General features: G+C 40.8%; 2 protein-coding genes across 3 annotated transcripts in view; both read left to right on the top strand.

Annotated features, from left to right (window-relative positions):
* Positions 1-3326: 3326 nt before the first annotated feature.
* On the top strand, positions 3327-8572 carry srp54 (signal recognition particle 54). 2 transcript variants are annotated; one of them, XM_054797613.1, is made up of 17 exons: positions 3327-3429; positions 3917-3976; positions 4050-4176; positions 4258-4349; positions 4429-4513; positions 4597-4701; positions 4833-4899; positions 4971-5028; positions 6638-6788; positions 6863-7011; positions 7097-7197; positions 7274-7360; positions 7515-7588; positions 7687-7795; positions 7870-8040; positions 8118-8213; positions 8282-8572. In XM_054797613.1, the coding sequence occupies exons 3-17, from the start codon at positions 4099-4101 to the stop codon at positions 8371-8373; spliced, it is 1515 nt and encodes a 504-aa protein (XP_054653588.1). In that variant the 5' UTR covers positions 3327-3429; positions 3917-3976; positions 4050-4098; the 3' UTR covers positions 8374-8572. The 2 variants fall into 2 exon arrangements, with proteins under 2 accessions (XP_054653588.1, XP_054653589.1); XM_054797614.1 differs by lacking the exon at positions 3917-3976 and having other exon boundaries at positions 3330-3429.
* Positions 8573-12184: 3612 nt separating this feature from the next.
* sec23a (Sec23 homolog A, coat complex II component) overlaps positions 12185-20722 on the top strand; it is a 14046-nt gene continuing 5508 nt past the window's right edge. The window contains exons 1-8 of the mRNA XM_054797128.1: positions 12185-12348; positions 12668-12895; positions 12973-13030; positions 13112-13198; positions 13347-13583; positions 16011-16087; positions 16158-16302; positions 16380-16538. Of these exons, the coding sequence (XP_054653103.1) occupies positions 12675-12895; positions 12973-13030; positions 13112-13198; positions 13347-13583; positions 16011-16087; positions 16158-16302; positions 16380-16538 (984 nt within the window). The 5' untranslated portion in view covers positions 12185-12348; positions 12668-12674. The remainder of the gene's footprint in view (positions 12349-12667; positions 12896-12972; positions 13031-13111; positions 13199-13346; positions 13584-16010; positions 16088-16157; positions 16303-16379; positions 16539-20722) is intronic.

A 20722-nucleotide genomic window follows, 5' to 3' on the forward strand; every position in this document is an offset into this window, starting at 1 on the left:
CAAGCCACTTCTGAACCTGAGCCAACGTAGGAAGCGTCTCCACTGGGCCAAGGAGAAGAAGGACTGGACTGTTGGCCAGTGGTCCAAGGTCCTCTTTTCCAATGAAAGTAAAGTGTGCCTTTCATTTGGGAATCAAGGTCCAAGGGCTTGGAGGAAGACGGGTGAGGAACAGAACCCAAGCTGCCTGAGGTCCAGTGTGAAATATCCACAGTCCGTCATGATTTGGGGTGCAATGTCCGGTGCAAGTGTTGGTAAACTCTGCTTTCTTAAATCCAAGGTCACCGCAACAGTCTACCAGAAAGTTTTAGAGGACTTCATGATTCCTTCTGCTGAGGATCTGTATGGAGATGCAGATTTCATCTTCCAGCAGGACCCGGCCGCTGCCCATACCGCCAGAAGCACCAAAACCTGGTTTGATGCCCATGCCATCACAGTGCTTGACTGGCCAGCCAACTCACCGGACCTAAACCCCATTGAGAATCTATGGGGTATTCTCAAGAGGAAAATGAGGGACACCAGACCCAACAACAAAGAAGAGCTGACAGCAAGCATCAAGGAAATCTGGGCTTCCATAACTCCCAGGCAATACCACAGGCTGATTGCTTCAATGCCACGTGGCATCGAGGCAGTGATTAAGGCAAAGGGATTCCCAACCAAGTATTGAAGATTGACATCGTTTTGAAAGTACCATATTTTGATTGATTTGATGTGATCCTAATTTCTTTCTTTTTTTCCTGCAAAAACTGAGAAGTAAATGGTGACTTCTTTACAGTATTCTAATTTTTTGAATTCCTGTTTTCGTGGGTTTTATGAGCTGGAAGCCCAAATTACGTAAAAATAAACACTTGAAATTGTTTAAATTGTGGGCCCTGAATCTATAATCTATGAAAGTTTAACTTTTTGAATGGAATTATGGAAATTAAACAACTTTTCCATGACATTCTAATTTTTTGGAAAGGGTCTGTAGTAACAGGTACATTCATGATAACGTGTATTAACTTCCTTTCTGGGCACATTGATTTCACATAGGAACATAGAAACGAACACCTAAACCTAGCATTACATTTTTCAAACTCAAAAATAAAAACACCGCAGCAGCTCCAATATGTAGCTTTACCTGTCGGTAGTCACCTGAGGTGTTGTGAGTGCATTGGGACGCGCTGCGGGCTTGTTGGCTCGTGGCTAGCCAGTGTGGCGTGGCACGGTATCAATACAACAGCAACATAGTTCGATCAGCGTAACAATTTTAATAGCAATGTCGCTGTAAATATGGGTAATATGCACATCACATTATATGCGAATGGAACGTTGATGGCGCTTTTTGGAGTAATTTTCAAAAGGCTTTTTAGGCAGAATGTTTCCCATTGCGTGCATTCTGAGCTCTGTCTTTTATCTTTTTTAATCTTTAAAACGCACAGAAAATAGATATGTGTTCATGTCTCACATAAGGTTTGTGGATGATGGGCAAAATTTCAAAAAGTTTCTTTTAAACCTGATTATGAGGTTCTGTGAATCCGCTTGCAGGTTTTCTTGAATAAACCCTGAAACAAACTTTTTTCTTGTCTCCTCCCTCCTGCTGAATCTGAAGCAAGCTGTCAGACATAGTGTGTCTAACAGCGTGTCCTTCCTAATACAGTAGATGTCCAAGCAGAATGAATTCCTGGAGCCTTACGCTAGGAGAGGATTGCATCTCCAAAAGGCGGAATGTTCCTTTGAAGAAAACCACATCCAAAATCTGGAAAGAGAAGGCTGCTGGTTTGAAAAAAGTGTGAAAGAAGCCATCTATGTCAAGCTTGAAAGACCCACTCTGCACAGAGGCGGAGGTTTACGCCATCACCTGTCGTCTGCTTACAATCATGTCCTGACTATCCCTGAAGATAGTCACGTTCCAGGGGAACCATGGCCACTAAGAAGTTGTTTTGCCACCAGCCAGGTGAATGACTTATCGCCATGCTCGAGGGGCTTATCGCCATGCAAGAGGCGCGTTTACAGGCCACATTGACCACCACAATAGCAACCCATGGTGACCATCCCCAGGGGCCACACCCACCAGGGACATATAAAGAGGGGAGCTCCACACTTAAAAGTTGGACTAAAGGTAAAACCAGCAAGAGTCCAGTTGCCTCGATTCGATTCGATTTTGTGGAATAACCAGCATTTATTGAACTAACTCAGATCAGCTGTTCTGGAACCCAAAACTTTGCCTTTCCATTCTCAAGGTAAGTTAACTCAGAGTTCAGGGTAAGGCTCAAAGTTTGTTGAGCCTCGTACCTGGAAAACACCCCAGGTCTCGCACCACCAATATGTACAAATGTACAATGTCATCCATCCATCCAGACATTTTCTATGCCGCTGGTCCTCATTAGGAATGCTGAAGCCTATCCCAGCTGACTTTGGGCGAGAGGCGGGGTAAATGTACAACGCAAACAAGAAATGTAATATACAGTAATAATTATTAGTATTATTGTAATTATTGGTTTTATTATTGACTTGTAGTTATAATCCATCCATCCATTTTCTATGCCGCTTTTCCTCATTAGGGTCGCTAGTTGTAGTTATAATAATAAATATTATTATTTTAGAATATATATTCACAACCATTTACCAATAATAGTAGCAATACAGTAATTATCATTATTTTAATGACGATAACGGTGATCATTATATTGGGTAGGAAGTGTTAAACCAGTATCAGTTGTTGCAGCCTCAGATTCCAGCAGTTCCCCTTGTGAGCATTACAGTAAAAGTATGAATTCAGAGTTCAGACAAGATGTCATTTTTGAGATCCTCCAGACTTTTAAAAGGGTAAAGGAAGCAAGGCTAATAATGACTCTATTATGGGTGCCAGCACATATTGGAGTGGAGGGCAATGAGTTGTCAGATACTGTACATACGCGAAGACAGAAACAAGAAAAGCACAAGTAGAAATAGATATTAAATACAGTAAAGCTGAGATTGAGGCAGTTGTGACGGAAAGGCTTTTAAAAAGAAGTTTAAATTAAAAGTAGTATACTGAAAGTATCAGTCATGTCTTAATTCAATCCAGACAAGTATCAACAGAGGAGAAGTGTGTTGGAGGATAAGTTTAAACAGGATAAGACAAGATTAAATGTTGCTCATACTTTACAACTAGACTCTGGACGTGTTTTGTTTTTTTTATTTTTTACAGATATATATTTTCATTTCTAGGAAAAACGGGACATATATACAGTATATATACAAGTAGATTATAGAGTAGATCAGATTCTGTTCCACACTCCTATTCAAAAGGTGGCGGTAATGCACACCAAAAGTTGCTTGCCAAACGCCAATAACAAACAGAAGTAGAAGAAGAAGCAACAGAAGAAGAATGTAGCTTCCGGCTGAGTGGATTGATGACGGCAGGCTTGTGCTAGCAACTGCGACTTGAACTGAACTCGTAAAGAGTCGGTAAGTGGAATCATTTTATGTGCTTTTAATTGGCCTTACTTAAACGCCCGGACCATTGTGTTTTTAATAAGATGCATGATTTTTCACCTTGTTTACTTTTGAGCAGAACACACATCAAGCCAGATCACGGCAAAGGTTAGCATGGTTAGGTTTGTTTATAAACGATCAGATTGATTTATTTGGTCAATTCATGTCGATAGTTAATCATTATAATGATCAATATTTGTGGCCGTTATAAGGTTCCTCTGTTCCTCTGTTACATTTTATCCCATGTTCGATATCGTGTAACTAAAAAAACAACCTCAAAATGTAAAAACAAACAGATCCGGAAGAGGTGCGTCACTGAGCATGCGCACCGCATCGAAAACGAAGAGGGGCATCCAGCGGTGTCAACGTCTGACACTCCCTAATTAGTACTGACATTGCAGATATTGAACATGAAGTTACTGCCATTGTCATAGTGACAATTGTCATATTATTCTAACAGGAAGTGTACAGTCGTCTGTAAAGCTGACTCACTCAGACAGGGGGTCACCGCCACCCACATGTGAGTGTCAGTCCCATTTCATGACTTGGTTTACACAATGTTCTAAATGATGAAAATCTGTGTGTCTCCTCAGAAGTGGAAGTGGACTAAAGTTGTACGTGCGTGCAGCCTCACACGTCATCATGGTCTTGGCAGATTTAGGCCGCAAGATCACCTCGGCGCTGAGGTCACTCAGCAACGCCACCATCATCAATGAAGAGGTAGCACAACACGTCTTGTAAAGGTGGCGCTGTCTTGTTCTTTCACCAGGAAAGCTTAAAAAGACCGCCCTCTTTATTCAGGTTCTGAACGCCATGTTGAAGGAGGTTTGTGCTGCCTTGCTGGAGGCCGACGTCAACATTAAGCTTGTCAAACAGCTGAGAGAGAATGTCAAGTGAGTCCATGTGGAGAAGCTGGTTGACCTCTAGATCTCTTCCTGCTGCTTCAAGCCTGTACTCTGCTTGTACTTGTAGGGCCGCAATAGACCTGGAGGAGATGGCATCCGGTCTGAACAAGAGGAGGATGATCCAGCACTCTGTCTTCAAGGAGCTTGTTAAGGTCAGATCTGGAACCAGTCTAGAAAATCCTTATGAGAATGTCTCCTTGCCAGAAAGTTGAAACATGTTTTTGTGTCACCCCAGTTGGTGGATCCTGGTGTGAAGGCATGGACTCCCGTCAAAGGAAAGAACAACGTCATCATGTTTGTTGGCCTGCAGGGGAGTGGCAAAACCACAACCTGCTCGAAGGTGACCCTGTCCAATCCCCTGCTGCATAATTATTATAATAACAATCTCTATCCACAATATCAAGCATCAAGACATGGTAACTTCCAAGAATATCCTTGTAGTCCTGCCTCCTAACAATGTCTTTCATGCAGCTGGCGTATTTCTACCAGAGAAAAGGCTGGAAGACCTGCCTGATCTGCGCTGACACCTTCAGAGCTGGTAAACCCGCAACACCACAAAATAACAATTGACTCCAGTGGTGATGCTAACTCATCGGCTGTTGTCTGCAGGTGCCTTCGATCAGCTCAAACAGAATGCCACCAAGGCCAGAATCCCCTTCTACGGCAGGTTAGTCTAACTGCTCTGTGCTGCGTTCAGGTTCCCCATGTGTAGTCATGTGTGCTATGTTCAGGTTAAGGCTAAACGGTTTATCATTTTCTAATCAAAATTGAAATTTCAGACAATTATGTAATTGCGAAAGGTGGTTTTGTTTGGTTTTTTTTGCACCTCTCCTGACTAACCAAGGGTATATGTCAACTATTTTACACATACACCCCTGATCAAAATTTTAAGACCACTTGAAAAATTGCAAGAATTTTCATTTTGCACTGTTGGATCTTAACGAGCAAGAAAAAATGTGAATAAGGCAAAAAAAAACTAAAAAAGAAATGTTCCAAAAAAGGACTCAGTCATGAGTAGCTGCATTCTTGTTAATCACCTCAAAAATTGGTTTAGGCACGCTTGATGTCAGTGTTTCCAGGAGGCTAGTGGGAATGTTGCTCCAGGGGGTGAAGATGGCTTCACCGAGGGCATCCACTGTCTGGAACTGATGTCCATTTTTTGTAAACTTCCCTTGCCATCCATCTTCAAATGTTCTCAATTGGATTTAGATTAGAGTAACACAAAGGATGGTCCAAGAGAGTGATGTTATTCCTCTGGAAGAAGTCCTTTGTCAGGCGGGCATTGTGAACAGACGAGGGCCTTCGTTCATGAGTGATGCCCCCTTAAACATCTTCACATAGCCAGCTGCAGTTTGACATTTCTGTCTCACTCCCAGTTCTTTTTGCATTTTGAAACTCTACTTCGTCAGATCCAAATGTAAATTCTTCCTATTTTACAAGTGGTCTTAAAATTTTGATCAGGAGTGTACAGTACATGCAATCTTCGTACCACAGAGCTGCAAAATAAAATACTGTGGCTTTTGCCCAGATATCAAAAGGATACCAAGGAGGTGGTCGATCCACAGTCACTTTATTAAAACAAACAGGTTACTTACGGCCAAAATACAACCACAGCTGTCACTTTCACAAGATACACACACACAGAGGCTCCCTCTTCCTGTCCCCGCTCATCTAATAATCAGGACACGTTTAAGGCCTCACAAACAGTCGGACATGAGAAGTCTAAAAGCAGGAATGAACAAAAATTAACATATTTTCAAAAATGCTCATTTCCCTCACTATGCTAAAGAAAAATCTCCATCCACACAAGTGGAGTTAAAAAAACAAACAGTAAAAATATCTGTCCATATGGCACTTTTACTGGCTGTTACAGCTGACTGGTGCCTGTTAGTCAAAATAGTGATATATTAGATGTACAATGACATGTACATTATCTTTAAAGTCACAGCCCAAGAAATGTTTTGTTTTTTTTTTTTTTCTTCAAATTGCCCATGCATATCAGAACGTGCACATAAGTGCATTTTCAACCTGGATTGCAAACACCTTGTTAACGTGTTTTGAAATTCCTTCAGTTGTAAAAACTTCTGTTGGTCAATTACTTCAAGAATGTACATGCATTTTTCTTGTTTAGACACGCATGCTGCGTTCAGGTTCCCGCCACGTGGGCACACGTGCCGTGTTCAGCTTCCCGCCGCGTGGTCACGCGTGCCGCGTTCAGGTTCCCGCCGCGTGGCGCGTTCAGGTTCCCGCCGCATGGTCACATGTGCTGCGTTCAGTTACACAGAGATGGATCCTGTGGTGATTGCGTCAGAGGGGGTGGAGAAGTTCAAAGGAGAGAATTTTGAGATCATCATCGTAGACACGAGTGGAAGACACAAACAGGAAGACTCGCTGTTTGAAGAGATGCTGCAAGTATCCAATGCTGTGGTGAGTACTTTAATGCATCTCTGCGCTCCTCAGCCTTGATTCAGTCTCAGGGATGTCTCCACCTGTTGCCATAGCAACCAGACAACATTGTGTACGTGATGGACGCATCCATTGGTCAGGCCTGTGAGTTGCAAGCCAAAGCCTTCAAAGATAAAGTGGATGTGGCGTCGGTCATCATCACCAAACTGGACGGTCACGCCAAAGGAGGCGGAGCTTTGAGCGCGTAAGACTGCACTTCTTGTCCCTGTGATGACGCGCTAGATTGTTGGTTCGTGTCCGCCTGACTCGCTGGTGTGGTTTCCTGTCAGGGTGGCAGCCACCAGGAGTCCCATCATCTTCATCGGAACAGGGGAACATATCGATGACTTTGAGCCTTTCAAGACGCAGCCGTTCATCAGTAAACTACTTGGTACGCTGCCGTGACACCTTCTGGTCGGGGCTGCTTGAAAGAATGAAAGCACTCAATGACTTTTTCTTCCGGTCAGGCATGGGCGACATTGAGGGCTTGATCGACCGAGTCAACGAGCTCAAGTTGGACGACAACGAGGAACTGATTGACAAGCTGAAACATGGTGAGACACCGCCAGCTCCCAAACCTCCTAAATTTGTGTACATTACCCTAACCCTAACGTTAATCCTAACTGTAATTAACACTAACCCCAACCTTATGCTCTAACTTGCCACTTGATGTGAATGTGGGGCTGACCTATAACTCCTGATACTCAGGTCAGTTCACACTCAGAGACATGTATGAACAGTTCCAAAACATCATGAAGATGGGACCTTTTGGACAGATCATGGTAAACACCATGTCGCATAACTGTTAAACATGGCTTAAGGCAACTCTCCCAATCATTTGTGTGTGTGTGTATGTGTGTGTGTGTATGTGTGTATGTAGGGTATGATTCCAGGCTTTGGAACAGACTTCATGAGTAAAGGAAATGAGCAAGAATCAATGGCCAGACTAAAGAAACTGATGACCATCATGGACAGCATGAACGACCAAGGTAAAACGCACTCACACACACACATACATACAAACACAGCAACACACTTGAATGTGACTTGTGTGCACTCACAGAGTTAGACAGTAAGGATGGAGCTAAGCTGTTTAGCAAGCAGCCCAACAGAATTCAGCGTGTGGCTCGTGGAGCGGGCGTGGCCACTCGAGACGTCCAAGAACTTTTGACCCAATACACCAAATTTGCTCAGATGGTGAAAAAGATGGGTGGGATCAAAGGCCTCTTCAAAGGTAACGTGTAGTTGGCTCGTGTTGTTGGTTCTTGTCGGCCATGTTCAGCAGCGTGTTGACACGTTTTTGTCTGTCAGGAGGAGACATGTCCAAGAATGTCAACCCTTCTCAGATGGCGAAACTCAACCAGCAGATGGCTAAAATGATGGACCCACGGGTGCTCCACCACATGGGTAAGATGCCGCCCACACGTCACATGACATGCACGTGCGGTGGGCTGACCACATTTGTACGTGTGCAGGTGGCATGGCGGGACTTCAGTCCATGATGCGTCAGTTCCAGCAGGGCGCAGCAGGAAACATGAAGGGCATGATGGGATTCAACAACATGTGACACACAAAGCAGGATTTTTCAATCTGGACTTTTTTGGACCTTGTTAAGTTTGTTTAGTCCTGATTGGACCAGACACCAAATAAATCTTTCTCTTGCTCTATTTTAAAACTGTCATTTTATGCTGATGTTGTTATTTTTCAAAGAATCATCAGCCCAAAATACCACCGGTACCAAGGGCAATAAAGCTCTGAATATTTTACTCTATTCAGTGATTTACACTCACGCCTCCGTCAGGTGAGATAGAGTACTGTCTGTTTCTGCTTATGGTAATGGTTTAATACATCTTAAACATGCACACAAATTACAGTGGAGCTCATCACAAAACACAATCCACAATTCTACATGTCCAAGAAGGAGTAGGAAGAAGCAAAGCTTATTTAATCCTACCCCTCAGCAGTTTCACATCAGTTGCAAAACATTTGTTCAATGTACAACCAACCTAATGACGGTAAGAAATTGATAAAAGCTGATGAAATAGTTGATGGTGAGCAAGTACAGACAATGTACCCACCGAAAATGAAGAGTTTGTAGTCAGTGCAAGATTGGTTAGATATAGCATTGCATTATAGCATTAACTGCTTGTACTGTTTCTTGAAATTGCTCATTTTAATGCGTTGTTTGAGTTCCTTACTTACCCAATCCGTTCCACAACTTGATTCCACATACAGAAATGCTGAAGGTTTTAATGTAGTCCGTGCATATAAATGTTTTAGGGTTAATTTGTCCCTAAGATCATATTTCTCCTCTTTTGTTGAATTTTTTTTACATTTTTGGGTAACATGTTATAGTTAGCTTTATGCATAATTTTAGCTGTTTGATAGTTTACCAGATCAGCAAATTTTAATAATTGTGATTTTAGGAATAAAGGGTTTGTATGTTCCCTGTAAGCGGCATCATGGATCATCTTAACTGACCTTTCCTAGCATATTTAATGAGTGTAGTGTACTTTTATAGTTGTTTCCCCATACCTCCACACAATAAGTTATATATGCTAATACCAGAGAGCAGTAGAGAGTATGGAGTGATTTTTGGTCTAGAACAAATTTTGCTTTATTTAGTATTGAGGTATTTCTAGCCACTTTATGTTGTATATTTTTAATGTGAGATTTCCATTTTCCAGTCCACTTAGGACTTTGTCTGCAGTTGATTGTGGAATGGTGAATAATCATGGCACACACTTCCATTACACATTACAGTACACAGGAAAGGCATGTACATCGTTATAACATACAACACTTTTATACATAACACTATATATGGTGTATAATACACCTTTTATAATACTAAAACTTTTAGTATAACACAATACTAAATCGTGTATAATACATCTTTTTAATATTAACACTTGGTGTAATACATTGTTATAAATTTTTGTTGTAATATATATATATATATATACATTTTCAAAGCAATATTTAATGTATGGGTAAAAAATGACCAATTCAGTGTGTACCCATCTCTCGCCTGAAGATAGCGGGGATAGACTCCAGCATACCCGTGACCATACCTAGGACAAGCGGTACATGAAATGAATGGATGGTTGGGTCAAAGACTAGATGTCTAAATTTCAGTGTCCAAAGCATATTGTGCATATATATTTTAAAACACTACATTTTATTACTCAACTCGGTCCTCTTTACTTACTGTGTGTGATTATCTATTGTAAGAAATAAACACAATAAACACAATAAAAAGGAGCAATTGTGCTCAAAAGTACCAAAATGTCATTCCTGAGTAATGTCCGGCCCTAAAAGCTTACTATAAAATTTTGACAAAATGTAAAAAAAATAATAATTATCTACTTGGGCATAATTGTGATGTTTGCAAGCAGTAATGTATACTTACAACCCAAGGCTTTTTTACATATTTGTGCTAGTAAAATACTTCTGTCCGCATATTTGGATTTCCCTGATATCTTTTCTGGGTAACAGACATTCAAATGCCAATATTAGCCATAAAGCATTTGTGTAGTCATGTGACTAGCTACAGTGATTTCAAGAAGACAACTGACTGAAAGGTCAGTAAGTCTCTCTTGAAATTCTGATGTTTGGACTTTTAGTGTCACCCGTGTGTGATGTCCTATAATCATATCCGTCTGGATAACGATAATAAAACATGGTGGTTTTATTATTTAAAAAATGCCTTTTCCATGTGAAATATATCATTGATGTGATGAAGACTGAATTATGTTTTATCTGGCTAAGCCATTGTTTTATATTTGTTTTATATTTGGCCAAATTTTGGCAGGAAAATATGTTTTTTTTGTCCTCCCTGAATAAGACTTTTCCCCAATTATCCAGAATGGATATGTTGCTGAATATATGTTTTACTTGGTATTTTGTCACTTTTAAAGCATCAAGTTGATATTGTAATATTCAGACTTATTGTTTGTATGTCTAATATTTCATTTTGTTTTTTTAATTTTTATTTTATGATAGATTTTTTTTTTTTTTTACCAAGTTTGAGCTTTGGCCATGTGCATCCATCCATTTTCTATGCCGTTTATCCTCACTAAGGTCACGGTATGCTGCAGCCTATCCCAGCTGAATTTGGGCAGGAGGCGAGGTACTGGTTGCCAGTCAATCACAGGGCACATATAGACAAACAACCATTCACACTCACATTCATACCTATGGACAATTTAGAGTCACCAATTAACCTAACATGCATGTTCTTGGAATGTGGGAGGAGCACCCTGAGAAAACACATGCACACGCGGGGAGAACATGCAAACTCCACACAGAGATGACCAACCCAGGTCTTCCCGATCTCCTGACTGTGTGGCCAACATGCTAACCACTAGGCCACCGTGGGGCCCTGGCCATGTGCAATGTCTGGTAAATGGTCAGTTCTGTTTCTGAAATTAAATATTCTTTAAAAAAAAAAAGTCAAATAATTAACAGTTGCTAATGTCTCTTTCTTTGTACTATGTATTGTTGAACTGTTGAAAAGGTCTTGAGTAGTGAAATACTTTGAAATCCTGCAGTTTTCCATTTTTGGGTGAAAGTGTGTCATACCAAGTAACAGTGACACAGTAAAGTAAATTAACCCAAGATGTGATTATTATCTTACACAATCATGTTTTCTTCAGTTGATGATACAATGACAAAGATTTTTGCCTTTACTTTAAAGTGTTTTAATACATTTTCCGTTTTTTTTTTCTCTTTTTGGCATGGACGTTTGTATGATCAGGCGCACCTATAAATCCATTCCAGTATCTGAAACATTTTGCTAAAAATATGTTATTCTGACCAGTAATTCTTTGTTGAACTCTAACAATGTATATATATTATTCTATCAATATCTATTATTCATTTTTACATACACTTTGCATACAGTCCACAAAAAATATGCAATTTGCATTCTTAAGATAAATCTATGTTGTTGAGTTACAAACTTCAATTGGCATTTTTTGAACATTTTTAAAATCCTTATTCGTCTTTGACCCATATACATAGTAAAGAAAACATGGTAATTATACATGGAAGAGACAACATTTAATGTTTATTGAAACTGACATTTTCAAGCCATGTCATTGCTCAGAGAGCTTTGTGGCTCAAAGATCTTTGTACAGAGAAGATGTGTCACTCTAACCTACCGTTAATGTACCGTTTTAACAGCGAGGAAATTTCAATTGGACCCAAATTGGTTGGATTACGTTTACATTGTATTTTTATTGTTCTGGAGGAAAAATTCAACGTGGATCGGAATTGTCTTCATCGACACAGCTTGGGGATTGGGCTCCTGAATTTGTTTTAGAGTAAGGACTCTGTCTAACTTTATATTATATCTGTGTCTTGACGTGGCGCCACCGCCATGTTGTTTTGCTTGGTTGTCAGCAGGCGGGACTCAAGCAGCAAACTATACTAGCTCTTTAACACTAACTCTTTTAACATTTTAACACGTTGACACTTTCGTTTAGCACTAACACTCAGCCAAGCAATACATTCAGTCAACACAGCGAAGCAGCGGGCGGTGAGTGTTTTTATTGTGTGTGTTTTTTTATTGTAAACGTGTTGTCTTTTTAGCAGCGACCTGCTTGCTCACCTGTCAAGCATTTCAAAGTAAAAAAAAATTAATACACGTTGAGTTTGTCAGCTTTGAATTGAACGTTAGTCACCAAGTTTTCAAAAGCCTTGCTTAGCCTTCCCTTTAAATGGGACATGAATTCAGATGTTTTAGTAAGATAGATAGTATATATGTATTTTATATATAGTAGTGTTGACATATGACGTCATCATGTTGGACTGACCCAAGGTCCTAATAAAGTGATCCTTGGGTGTCTGCATCCCAGCGTTGCCATGGCAACCTTCACAGAGTACATTGCTCAGAATGAGGACCGTGATGGCGTGCGCTTCAGCTGGAATGTGTGGCCGTCCAGCCGTCTGGAGGCGACCCGCATGGTGGTTCCGGTGGCGGCTCTCTTCACGCCCCTCAAGGAGCGACCCGATCTCCCGCCCATCCAGTATGAACCGCTTCTGTGCAGCCGAGCCACTTGCCGAGCTGTGCTCAACCCACTTTGGTAGGTGAACTCACACATACGTACAGGAAGCGATGGAGCTTTCAAGTCACATAATTAACCCCTCACCTGTGTTGCAGTCAGGTGGACTACCACACCAAAATTTGGGCGTGTAACTTCTGTTACCAGAGGAACCAGGTACAAGTTGTGTTCAGCTGAACTCGCCATGATGCAGATGACCCCCCCCCCCCTCACTCACACTCTCCATGCTTGATTCAGTTCCCGCCGGCCTACTCCGGAATCTCAGAAGTGAACCAACCGGCTGAGCTCCTGCCTCAGTTCTCCACCATTGAGTACGTGGTCCAGGTGAGCCAGACTACCACAACCAGACTGTGAGATTCTTTTCACACAGGGAACCTGGACCAATTGGATCACCTCTCAAAATCCAGACAAGTGGTTCTTCGGACTAGAAGGCCAAAACGTGCACAAAGTAACTTGTGATGTCCGTCCTCAGCGCGGCCCACAGATGCCGCTGGTCTTCCTCTATGTCGTGGACACGTGCATGGAGGACGAGGACCTTCAGGCTTTGAAGGAGTCCCTGCAGATGTCCTTGTCCCTTCTGCCACCCACAGCGCTTGTGGGCCTCATCACCTTCGGGCGCATCGTTCATGTGCACGAGCTGGGCTGCGAGGGCATCTCCAAGAGCTACGTCTTCAAAGGAACCAAAGACCTGAGCGCAAAACAGCTGCAGGTATACGCTAAGCGACTCATTCTAAGCTAACTTGTGCTATGCATTGTCTTCCTGTCAGTCAGTATAAGCCTTGTCTTCTATTTAATGAAAAAATAATGCAAAAAAACAACTACTCCATTACCTGTTTTTACATTTACAAACAAAACGGATTTACTTTTTTTGTTTTCAGCAAAAATGCATACAGTTTCATCAAAGCAGATGGTGCTGTTGTGCCGTTTGCTGAATTTGACACACCATATTTAGGTGTGCCGTGAGGAATGATCCAATGTCACTTAATTGGTGGGAAAATTAGGATTTTTTTTTTTTTTTATAGAAATAAAGTATCTTTGTTCATCTCGATGCCAGTGATGTTTAGGGGCAGGTACAACAATCAAATGCTCTTCTACAAGATGGTAGAAGATATGTCATTAACCATTCATACAGCACAATAAGCCGGTACTGTATGACACGTTTGTCACACCTGCTGACTAAAAACTTGACAAGGGAGGCAAACTTTTAAGTTGAGGTGCACGCAAAACTTAATTTTTGCAGTGTTCAATCACTGCCACGTCATAAAAAACATGAAAAAAGATAACTACAGCGTAAAGTTCATGATAGATACAGTTGTCCCTCATTAAATCGCGGTTCGAACATCGCTCCCTCACTCAATTGAAGTTTTTAAAAAATGTATTACTTTTACAGTATAAATTATCAGTGTTTTGTGTTTCACTATAGCATATTCTTAGTCAAAAAATATTGAAAGACAAATCATATGTAGTATTCTGGTCACTAGATGTTGTGTTAGTTGGCCAGGAGTTCATGTTCATCTGCCACTGTACGTTGTTAGCATGTTGGCAGTCTGTTCTGCCTGGGACATGTTGGAGCTTTTATTTACATGAACATTTCAATCTGTGTGCGTGCATGCGTACATGTACATCTCCAAGATTACAGGTCACGTGTTGCAATGAGATGTGTTTTGAACATGTACATCTGCTATTTTGACCATTTTTGATAGTTTTTACCTTTGATGAAATCCACCTAATCCTGTCACATGCAGAGTTCAACGTTTTAAGTGCCCACAGACCAATTTGCTTCATAAAGGACACTGTAAAAATGTAAATAATATATATGCTTGACATATTTATTCAGCCAGACTTTATAGTGGCTGCACGGTGGCCTAGTGGTTAGCATACAGTCAGGAGATTGGGAAGATCTCGGTGGGCGTAGGTTTTCTCTGGGTACTCCGGTTTCCTCCCACATTCAAAAAATATGCATGTTAGGTTAATTGGAGACTCTAAATTGTCCATACAGTAGGTATGAAAGTGAGTGTGAATGGTTGCTTGTCTTTATGTCCCCTCCAATTGGCTGGCGACCAGTCCAGAGTACAGTACCCTGCCTTTGGCCCAAAGTCAGCTGGGATAGGCGACCCTAGTGAGGACAAGCGGCATAGAAAATGGATGGATGGAGCTTATGGTTTATTGTCCTTTCAAAAGTTTCACATTATTCAGTTACAATGAATAAAACACAGCTGGTAAACGTATTGTGCAGACGTATTGCCTATACATTATGTAAAAATAAAATAAAATCTTATTTGTCCATTTTTCAGATGGTTATATTATTGTTTTCCCTACTTTAGCCAACTGTAATCCTCTACTTTTCATGTCTAGATTTGTGATACATAGTTCATTATAGTGGTGTCACGAAAGGCTGAGTACAGTTTATGCGCACAGATTGTAGTGGGCCAGCCCAGGGCCAAATTTTTGCCCCAGTCCACCCCTGGTTCTAGTTGTTTTTAATGTATGAAGAGAGTGGCTATTTGTATAGTGCCTTGGGATTACTTCTGTTGTGAATTGGCGATATAGAAATAAAACTGACTTGACTTTAATTAACATACAAGAAGAGTTCATTACAATTCATGTTTACGTTCACGTTTGATGATTCTCATAAAGCCTGAAAACGCACAAATACGCTTCAAAATATAAATAAAAACATAAAATATTAGCTTACTTTGAAAATTAAATCAGGATGTTTGTGGAATGGCTTGGATTGAAGGAGATTTTTAACGATTGTTGCACACCACACATTCACCAACATGCGGTCGTGACACAAGGAAACATTGGTGGACACAAAAGCTCGGAGGCTGAAGTTTGCGACCTTTATGAAGAAATAGCCCCTAGCTAGCATTGGCAATTTGTTATTAAACAAACAAGTCTGTCTTCTTTCAAACTTCAAAGTGTATTTTTGAAAACAAAAGAACAGCTGGCACTGTCAGTAGAGGAGCGGAATAGAGGTTGCTTTTGTTCAGTTTTTGATAAAATAAAAACAAAACCTGTTTTGAATGATTTCTGTCATTTGGACTTAGATACTTGGACACAGGAAAGGAAAGGATGCCTGTCATTCATTGGCTCTTATGTGCTCACATGCTGTGAATTGTGGTTCCTCTTGTAGGAGATGCTGGGTCTGAGCAAACCCGTGGCTTCTCAGGGACGAGGACCTCAGCCTGCCCAACAGCCGCAGTCCAACAGGTGACACCTTCAAGAGGTTTGGACAGAACCACAATCATGATGTTTGGCACGGAATGTTGCGCTTTTTCAGATTTCTGCAGCCGATCCAAAAAGTGGACATGAACCTGACTGACCTCTTGGGGGAGCTGCAACGCGACTCTTGGCCTGTCACCCAGGGAAAGAGGCCGCTGCGCTCCCTAGGCGTCGCCATGTCAATCGCCGTGGGCTTGCTGGAGGTGGGCTAGCAGTCATGAGGGAGCATGTTCATTTTGTCACATCCTAAAGGTCTGCTTCCATTGGCTCCTCCCCTTAGTGCGCCTTCCCCAACACGGGCGCTCGCATTATGACCTTCATTGGGGGTCCGGCTACGCAGGGTCCTGGCATGGTGGTGGGAGATGAGCTGAAGACCCCCATCAGGTCTTGGCATGACATTGAAAAAGACAATGCCAAGTTCATGAAGAAAGCCTCCAAGGTAAGTCTTCATGGTGACATCATTACACAACCAGAAGAAAAACTACTAAACAGCCTACATTATACTACTCCTTACTTTATATATGCAGCCGTCCCTCGCTCCATTGCGGTTTGAACATTGCTCCCTCACTCTCTGTTTTTTTTTTTTTTAATTAATTAATGAAATAATAATTAGCTGTTTTTGTGGTTGACTACAGCCTATTATTAGTCCAAAATGTTATAAGTGAACTAAAATACGAATACAGTTTAAAGCAATACAAGACGTTGAACTGTAAGTTAACACTGGTCACTAGGAGTCACTTTTTACACGTACCAGACTTGATTGCCAATGACATGCTTTTCTTATTTTATAATTATTTATCTCACAACAGGCATAATAGTCATCATTATCATCATCATCATAATAATAATATGGGCTACTGTTGTGGCCATACTCCAGCTAAAACTAAACTCTGAACTCCCGATGTCACATCCTGTCCACACGTCAGGAAGACATTTATTGAAACACACACGAGCACGAGTCTTGTTTATTTTTTAAATGGCTTATTTTCTCTAGTAACTACTATGTGGGTAATATGAGTGTAAAGGTGACTACAGGGGTGTTATTTCTTGTCTAGAGGGTAAAAAAATATTGTATTTAGAACGTCATAAACAGGTTTTTTATTCTCTAAATACGAAAATATTCCTTTTATTATCATTGGATCCCTAAGTCGCGGAAACTCACTTATCACGGTCCGGTCTGGAACCAATTAACAATTAAACGAGGGATTACTGTACTCATAAATGACTGTTACACATCCTACATTATACTACTACCTACTTTATACATACTCATACATTACTATTACTAAGGATGTCCGATAATATCATAACAATATTATCGGCCGATATTGGTTCAAAACGATATCTGCTTTTCTGCCGATAATGATATTGGCACGATGATGACGTGCTCCAGACACAGTGACAAGCTTTGTAGCACAGTTAGCATGTACGTGGTGTGGAATTATTAAATTAAGTTTTGCCTTTGGGTTGTAAAAATAGGTAAGCTAGGCTCTTTATAAGATGTTCGCGGACGTTGTGCAAGCTCGACATGACAAAAGGATGGCAGCCATGAAGCTCGGGGGCTACTTTTTTATCATCACGTTGTCTCACTGACAGCACCACACAACCACCAAGAGCCCAAAGACAAAACAACTCACTTTCGGCCTTCACAATCAGACCTTTGCGTGTTTGTCAGACAGCATCTAACTAAATAAGTGTTGCAATGAAAGCACTGGTTACTGTATGTGAGGGTAGGTAAGGCGTCTTCCTATAATTGTTTTTTTTGAATGACTTTTGTTGAGACAAAATATTGAAAATAAACATGGCACTTTTTCGATAACTTCTATTGCATATTGCACTATTTGTATTATTTTGTACCAACGGTGTTTATTTGTGAAATGCATCTAGTAGCATCACAGTAAAAGAAGCATCATGTGTTCATTCATTGAACAAGATGTCACCTGACATTTGTATGAGGGAAGATCTGCTGCCAATATCGGTATCTGATAGGGATGTATGACGATTCGATTCGAATCTGAATACACAGTTTAGGAAAAAAATTAAAAACGATGTATTAAAAAACAGAAAGATTCCGTACGATTGGATGCAGTGTACGAACGATAAGATTAGATACGATTCGATTAATGTTAATGTTTGTTGATGTAGACATCAATCTGCTAAGATGCCAATTATATGAATGTGGCATTCTTACTGTATTTTCAAATGTGTAAAATAACACTTCATATCCCAGAGCATGCTGGCAAAAACAAAGTCAACAGTTAATTTCTTTGCAGTAAGTATGTACACTCCTGATCCAAATCTTTAGACCAGTTTAAAAATTGTTAGAATATGCATTATGCACATTTGGATCTTAATGAGGTTTTAAGTAGATCTACAATATGCAAAAGCAAGAAGGAGGAGTGAGACAAAAAGCATTTTGAAAAAGTAATTTATTGAAAACAACAATTAAGCTGAAATAGGTTGCTACCGGCGCAGCCAAATTGTTTGTTTGTCAAACTGGATATCCAGTCGCATCGGTTTGTTTACCCTAGTATCCTGTTGACATTGGTATTGATAATGACATGCAGTATGTAGGATACTGGTAAAAAGCCAATTACACAGCTTGCATTACACTACTACTTACTTAATACTCATAAATTACTAACGCCCATCCAACTTAATGCTCATAAATGACTCCTACACATCCTACATTACACCACTACTTCATTTATAGGTACTTGTAAATGACTATACACTTTATACACGGAGCATTTTCAGTACTCTAAGCTGTATAAAGTTCATCCTTGACAGTGTATATTTCTATACGTCACTATACATAGATATACTCAAGGACACAGGGAACAAAACTTAAACTGCACCGAGACTCGGAATGGGGTGGACATCTGCCTCGTTTGGCTTGTTAGCATACAGACCCTTTCCAAAAAATTAGAATGTCATGGAAAAGTTGTTTAATTTCCATAATTCCATTCAAAAAGTTAAACTTTCATAGATTATAGATTCAGGGCCCACAATTTAAACGATTTCAAGTGTTTATTTGTTTATTTTTACGTAATTTGGGCTTCCAGCTCATAAAACCCACCAAAACAGGAATTCAAAAAATTAGAATACTGTGACTAAATTACCATTTACTTCTCAGTTTTTGCAGGAAAAAAAAGAAAGAAATTAGGATCACATCAAATCAACCAAAATATGGTACTTTCAAAACGATATGTCAATCTTCAATACTTGGTTGGGAATCCCTTTGCCTTAATCACTGCCTCGATGCCACGTGGCATTGAAGCAATCAGCCTGTGGCATGGCCTGGGAGTTATGGAAGCCCAGATTTCCTTGATGCTTGCTGTCAGCTCTTCTTTGTTGTTGGGTCTGGTGTCCCTCATTTTCCTCTTGAGAATACCTCATAGATTCTCAATGGGGTTTAGGTCCGGTGAGCTGGCTGGCCAGTCAAGCACTGTGATGGCATGGGCATCAAACCAGGTTTTGGTGCTTTTGGCAGGGGCCAGGTCGTGCTGGAAGATGAAATCTGCATCTCCATACAGATCCTCAGCAGAAGGAATCATGAAGTCCTCTAAGACATTCTGGTAGACTGTTGCGGTGACCTTGGATTTAAGAAAGCAGAGTTTACCAACACCTGCACCGGACATTGCACCCCAAATCATGACGGACTGTGGATATTTCACACTGGACCTCAGGTAGCTTGGGTTCTGTTCCTCACCCGTCTTCCTCCAAACCCTTGGACCTTGATTCCCAAATGAAAGGCACACTTTACAGTACTTTCATCGGAAAAGAGGACCTTGGACCACTGGCCAACAGTCTAGTCCTTCTTCTCCTTGGCCCAGTGGAGACGCGTCCTACGTTGGCTCAGGTTCAGAAGTGGCTTGACCCGAGGAACCCGACAGTTGTAGCCCATCTCCCGGATGCGTCTGAATGTGGTGGTTTTTGAAGCTGTGACTCCCGCCTCATTCCACTTTTTCTGGATCTCTGCCAGATTCTTGAATCTTCCCTGTTTGATAATCCACTGAAGCCCACGGTCATCTCTTTTGCTGGTGCATCTTCTCCTGCCACATTTTGCCCTTCCTCTAGACTTTCCATTGATATGCTTGGACACAGCACTCTGTGAACAACCAGCCTCCTTAGCTATGAACTTTTGTGGCTTACCCATCCTATGCAGGGTATCAATGATGGTCTTCTGGCCAGTTGTCATGTCTGCAGTCTTCCCCATATTGAACCCAACTGAGACAATTGAACCAAACTGAAGCAATTTAATGACACCTGGGGAAGCCTGTGCAGGTGATTTGAGTTTAGTAGATGATTCGTGTGTGACACTCAGTTTAAAACATTCATGCCCTGCAAAATTTGGGCTGATTTCTTCACAGTATTCTAATTTTTTGAATTCCTGTTTTCGTGGGTTTAATGAGCTGGAAGCCCAAATTATGTAAAAATAAACAAATAAATACTTGAAATCATTTAAATTGTGGGCCCTGAATCTATAATCTATGAAAGTTTAACTTTTTGAATGGAATTATGGAAATTAAACAACTTTTCCATGACATTCTAATTTTTTGGAAAGGGTCTGTAAGCATACCTGACAACACACTCGTAAGTTTTTGTGTTAGACTTGACAAC

Source organism: Dunckerocampus dactyliophorus, chromosome 13 (genome assembly GCF_027744805.1).
Source record: "Dunckerocampus dactyliophorus isolate RoL2022-P2 chromosome 13, RoL_Ddac_1.1, whole genome shotgun sequence".
NCBI lineage: Eukaryota > Metazoa > Chordata > Actinopteri > Syngnathiformes > Syngnathidae > Dunckerocampus > Dunckerocampus dactyliophorus.

What these genes read in the sequence shown, in the direction of transcription:
- srp54 (XM_054797613.1), top strand. Translation starts at nt 4,099, where the DNA reads ATGGTCTTGGCAGATTTAGGCCGCAAGATCACCTCGGCGCTGAGGTCA. An exon ending in TCTTCAAGGAGCTTGTTAAG is followed by an intron (nt 4,514 to 4,596) that starts GTCAGATCTGGA and finishes GTGTCACCCCAG; the next exon opens with TTGGTGGATCCTGGTGTGAA. An exon ending in AGAATCCCCTTCTACGGCAG is followed by an intron (nt 5,029 to 6,637) that starts GTTAGTCTAACT and finishes TGCTGCGTTCAG; the next exon opens with TTACACAGAGATGGATCCTG.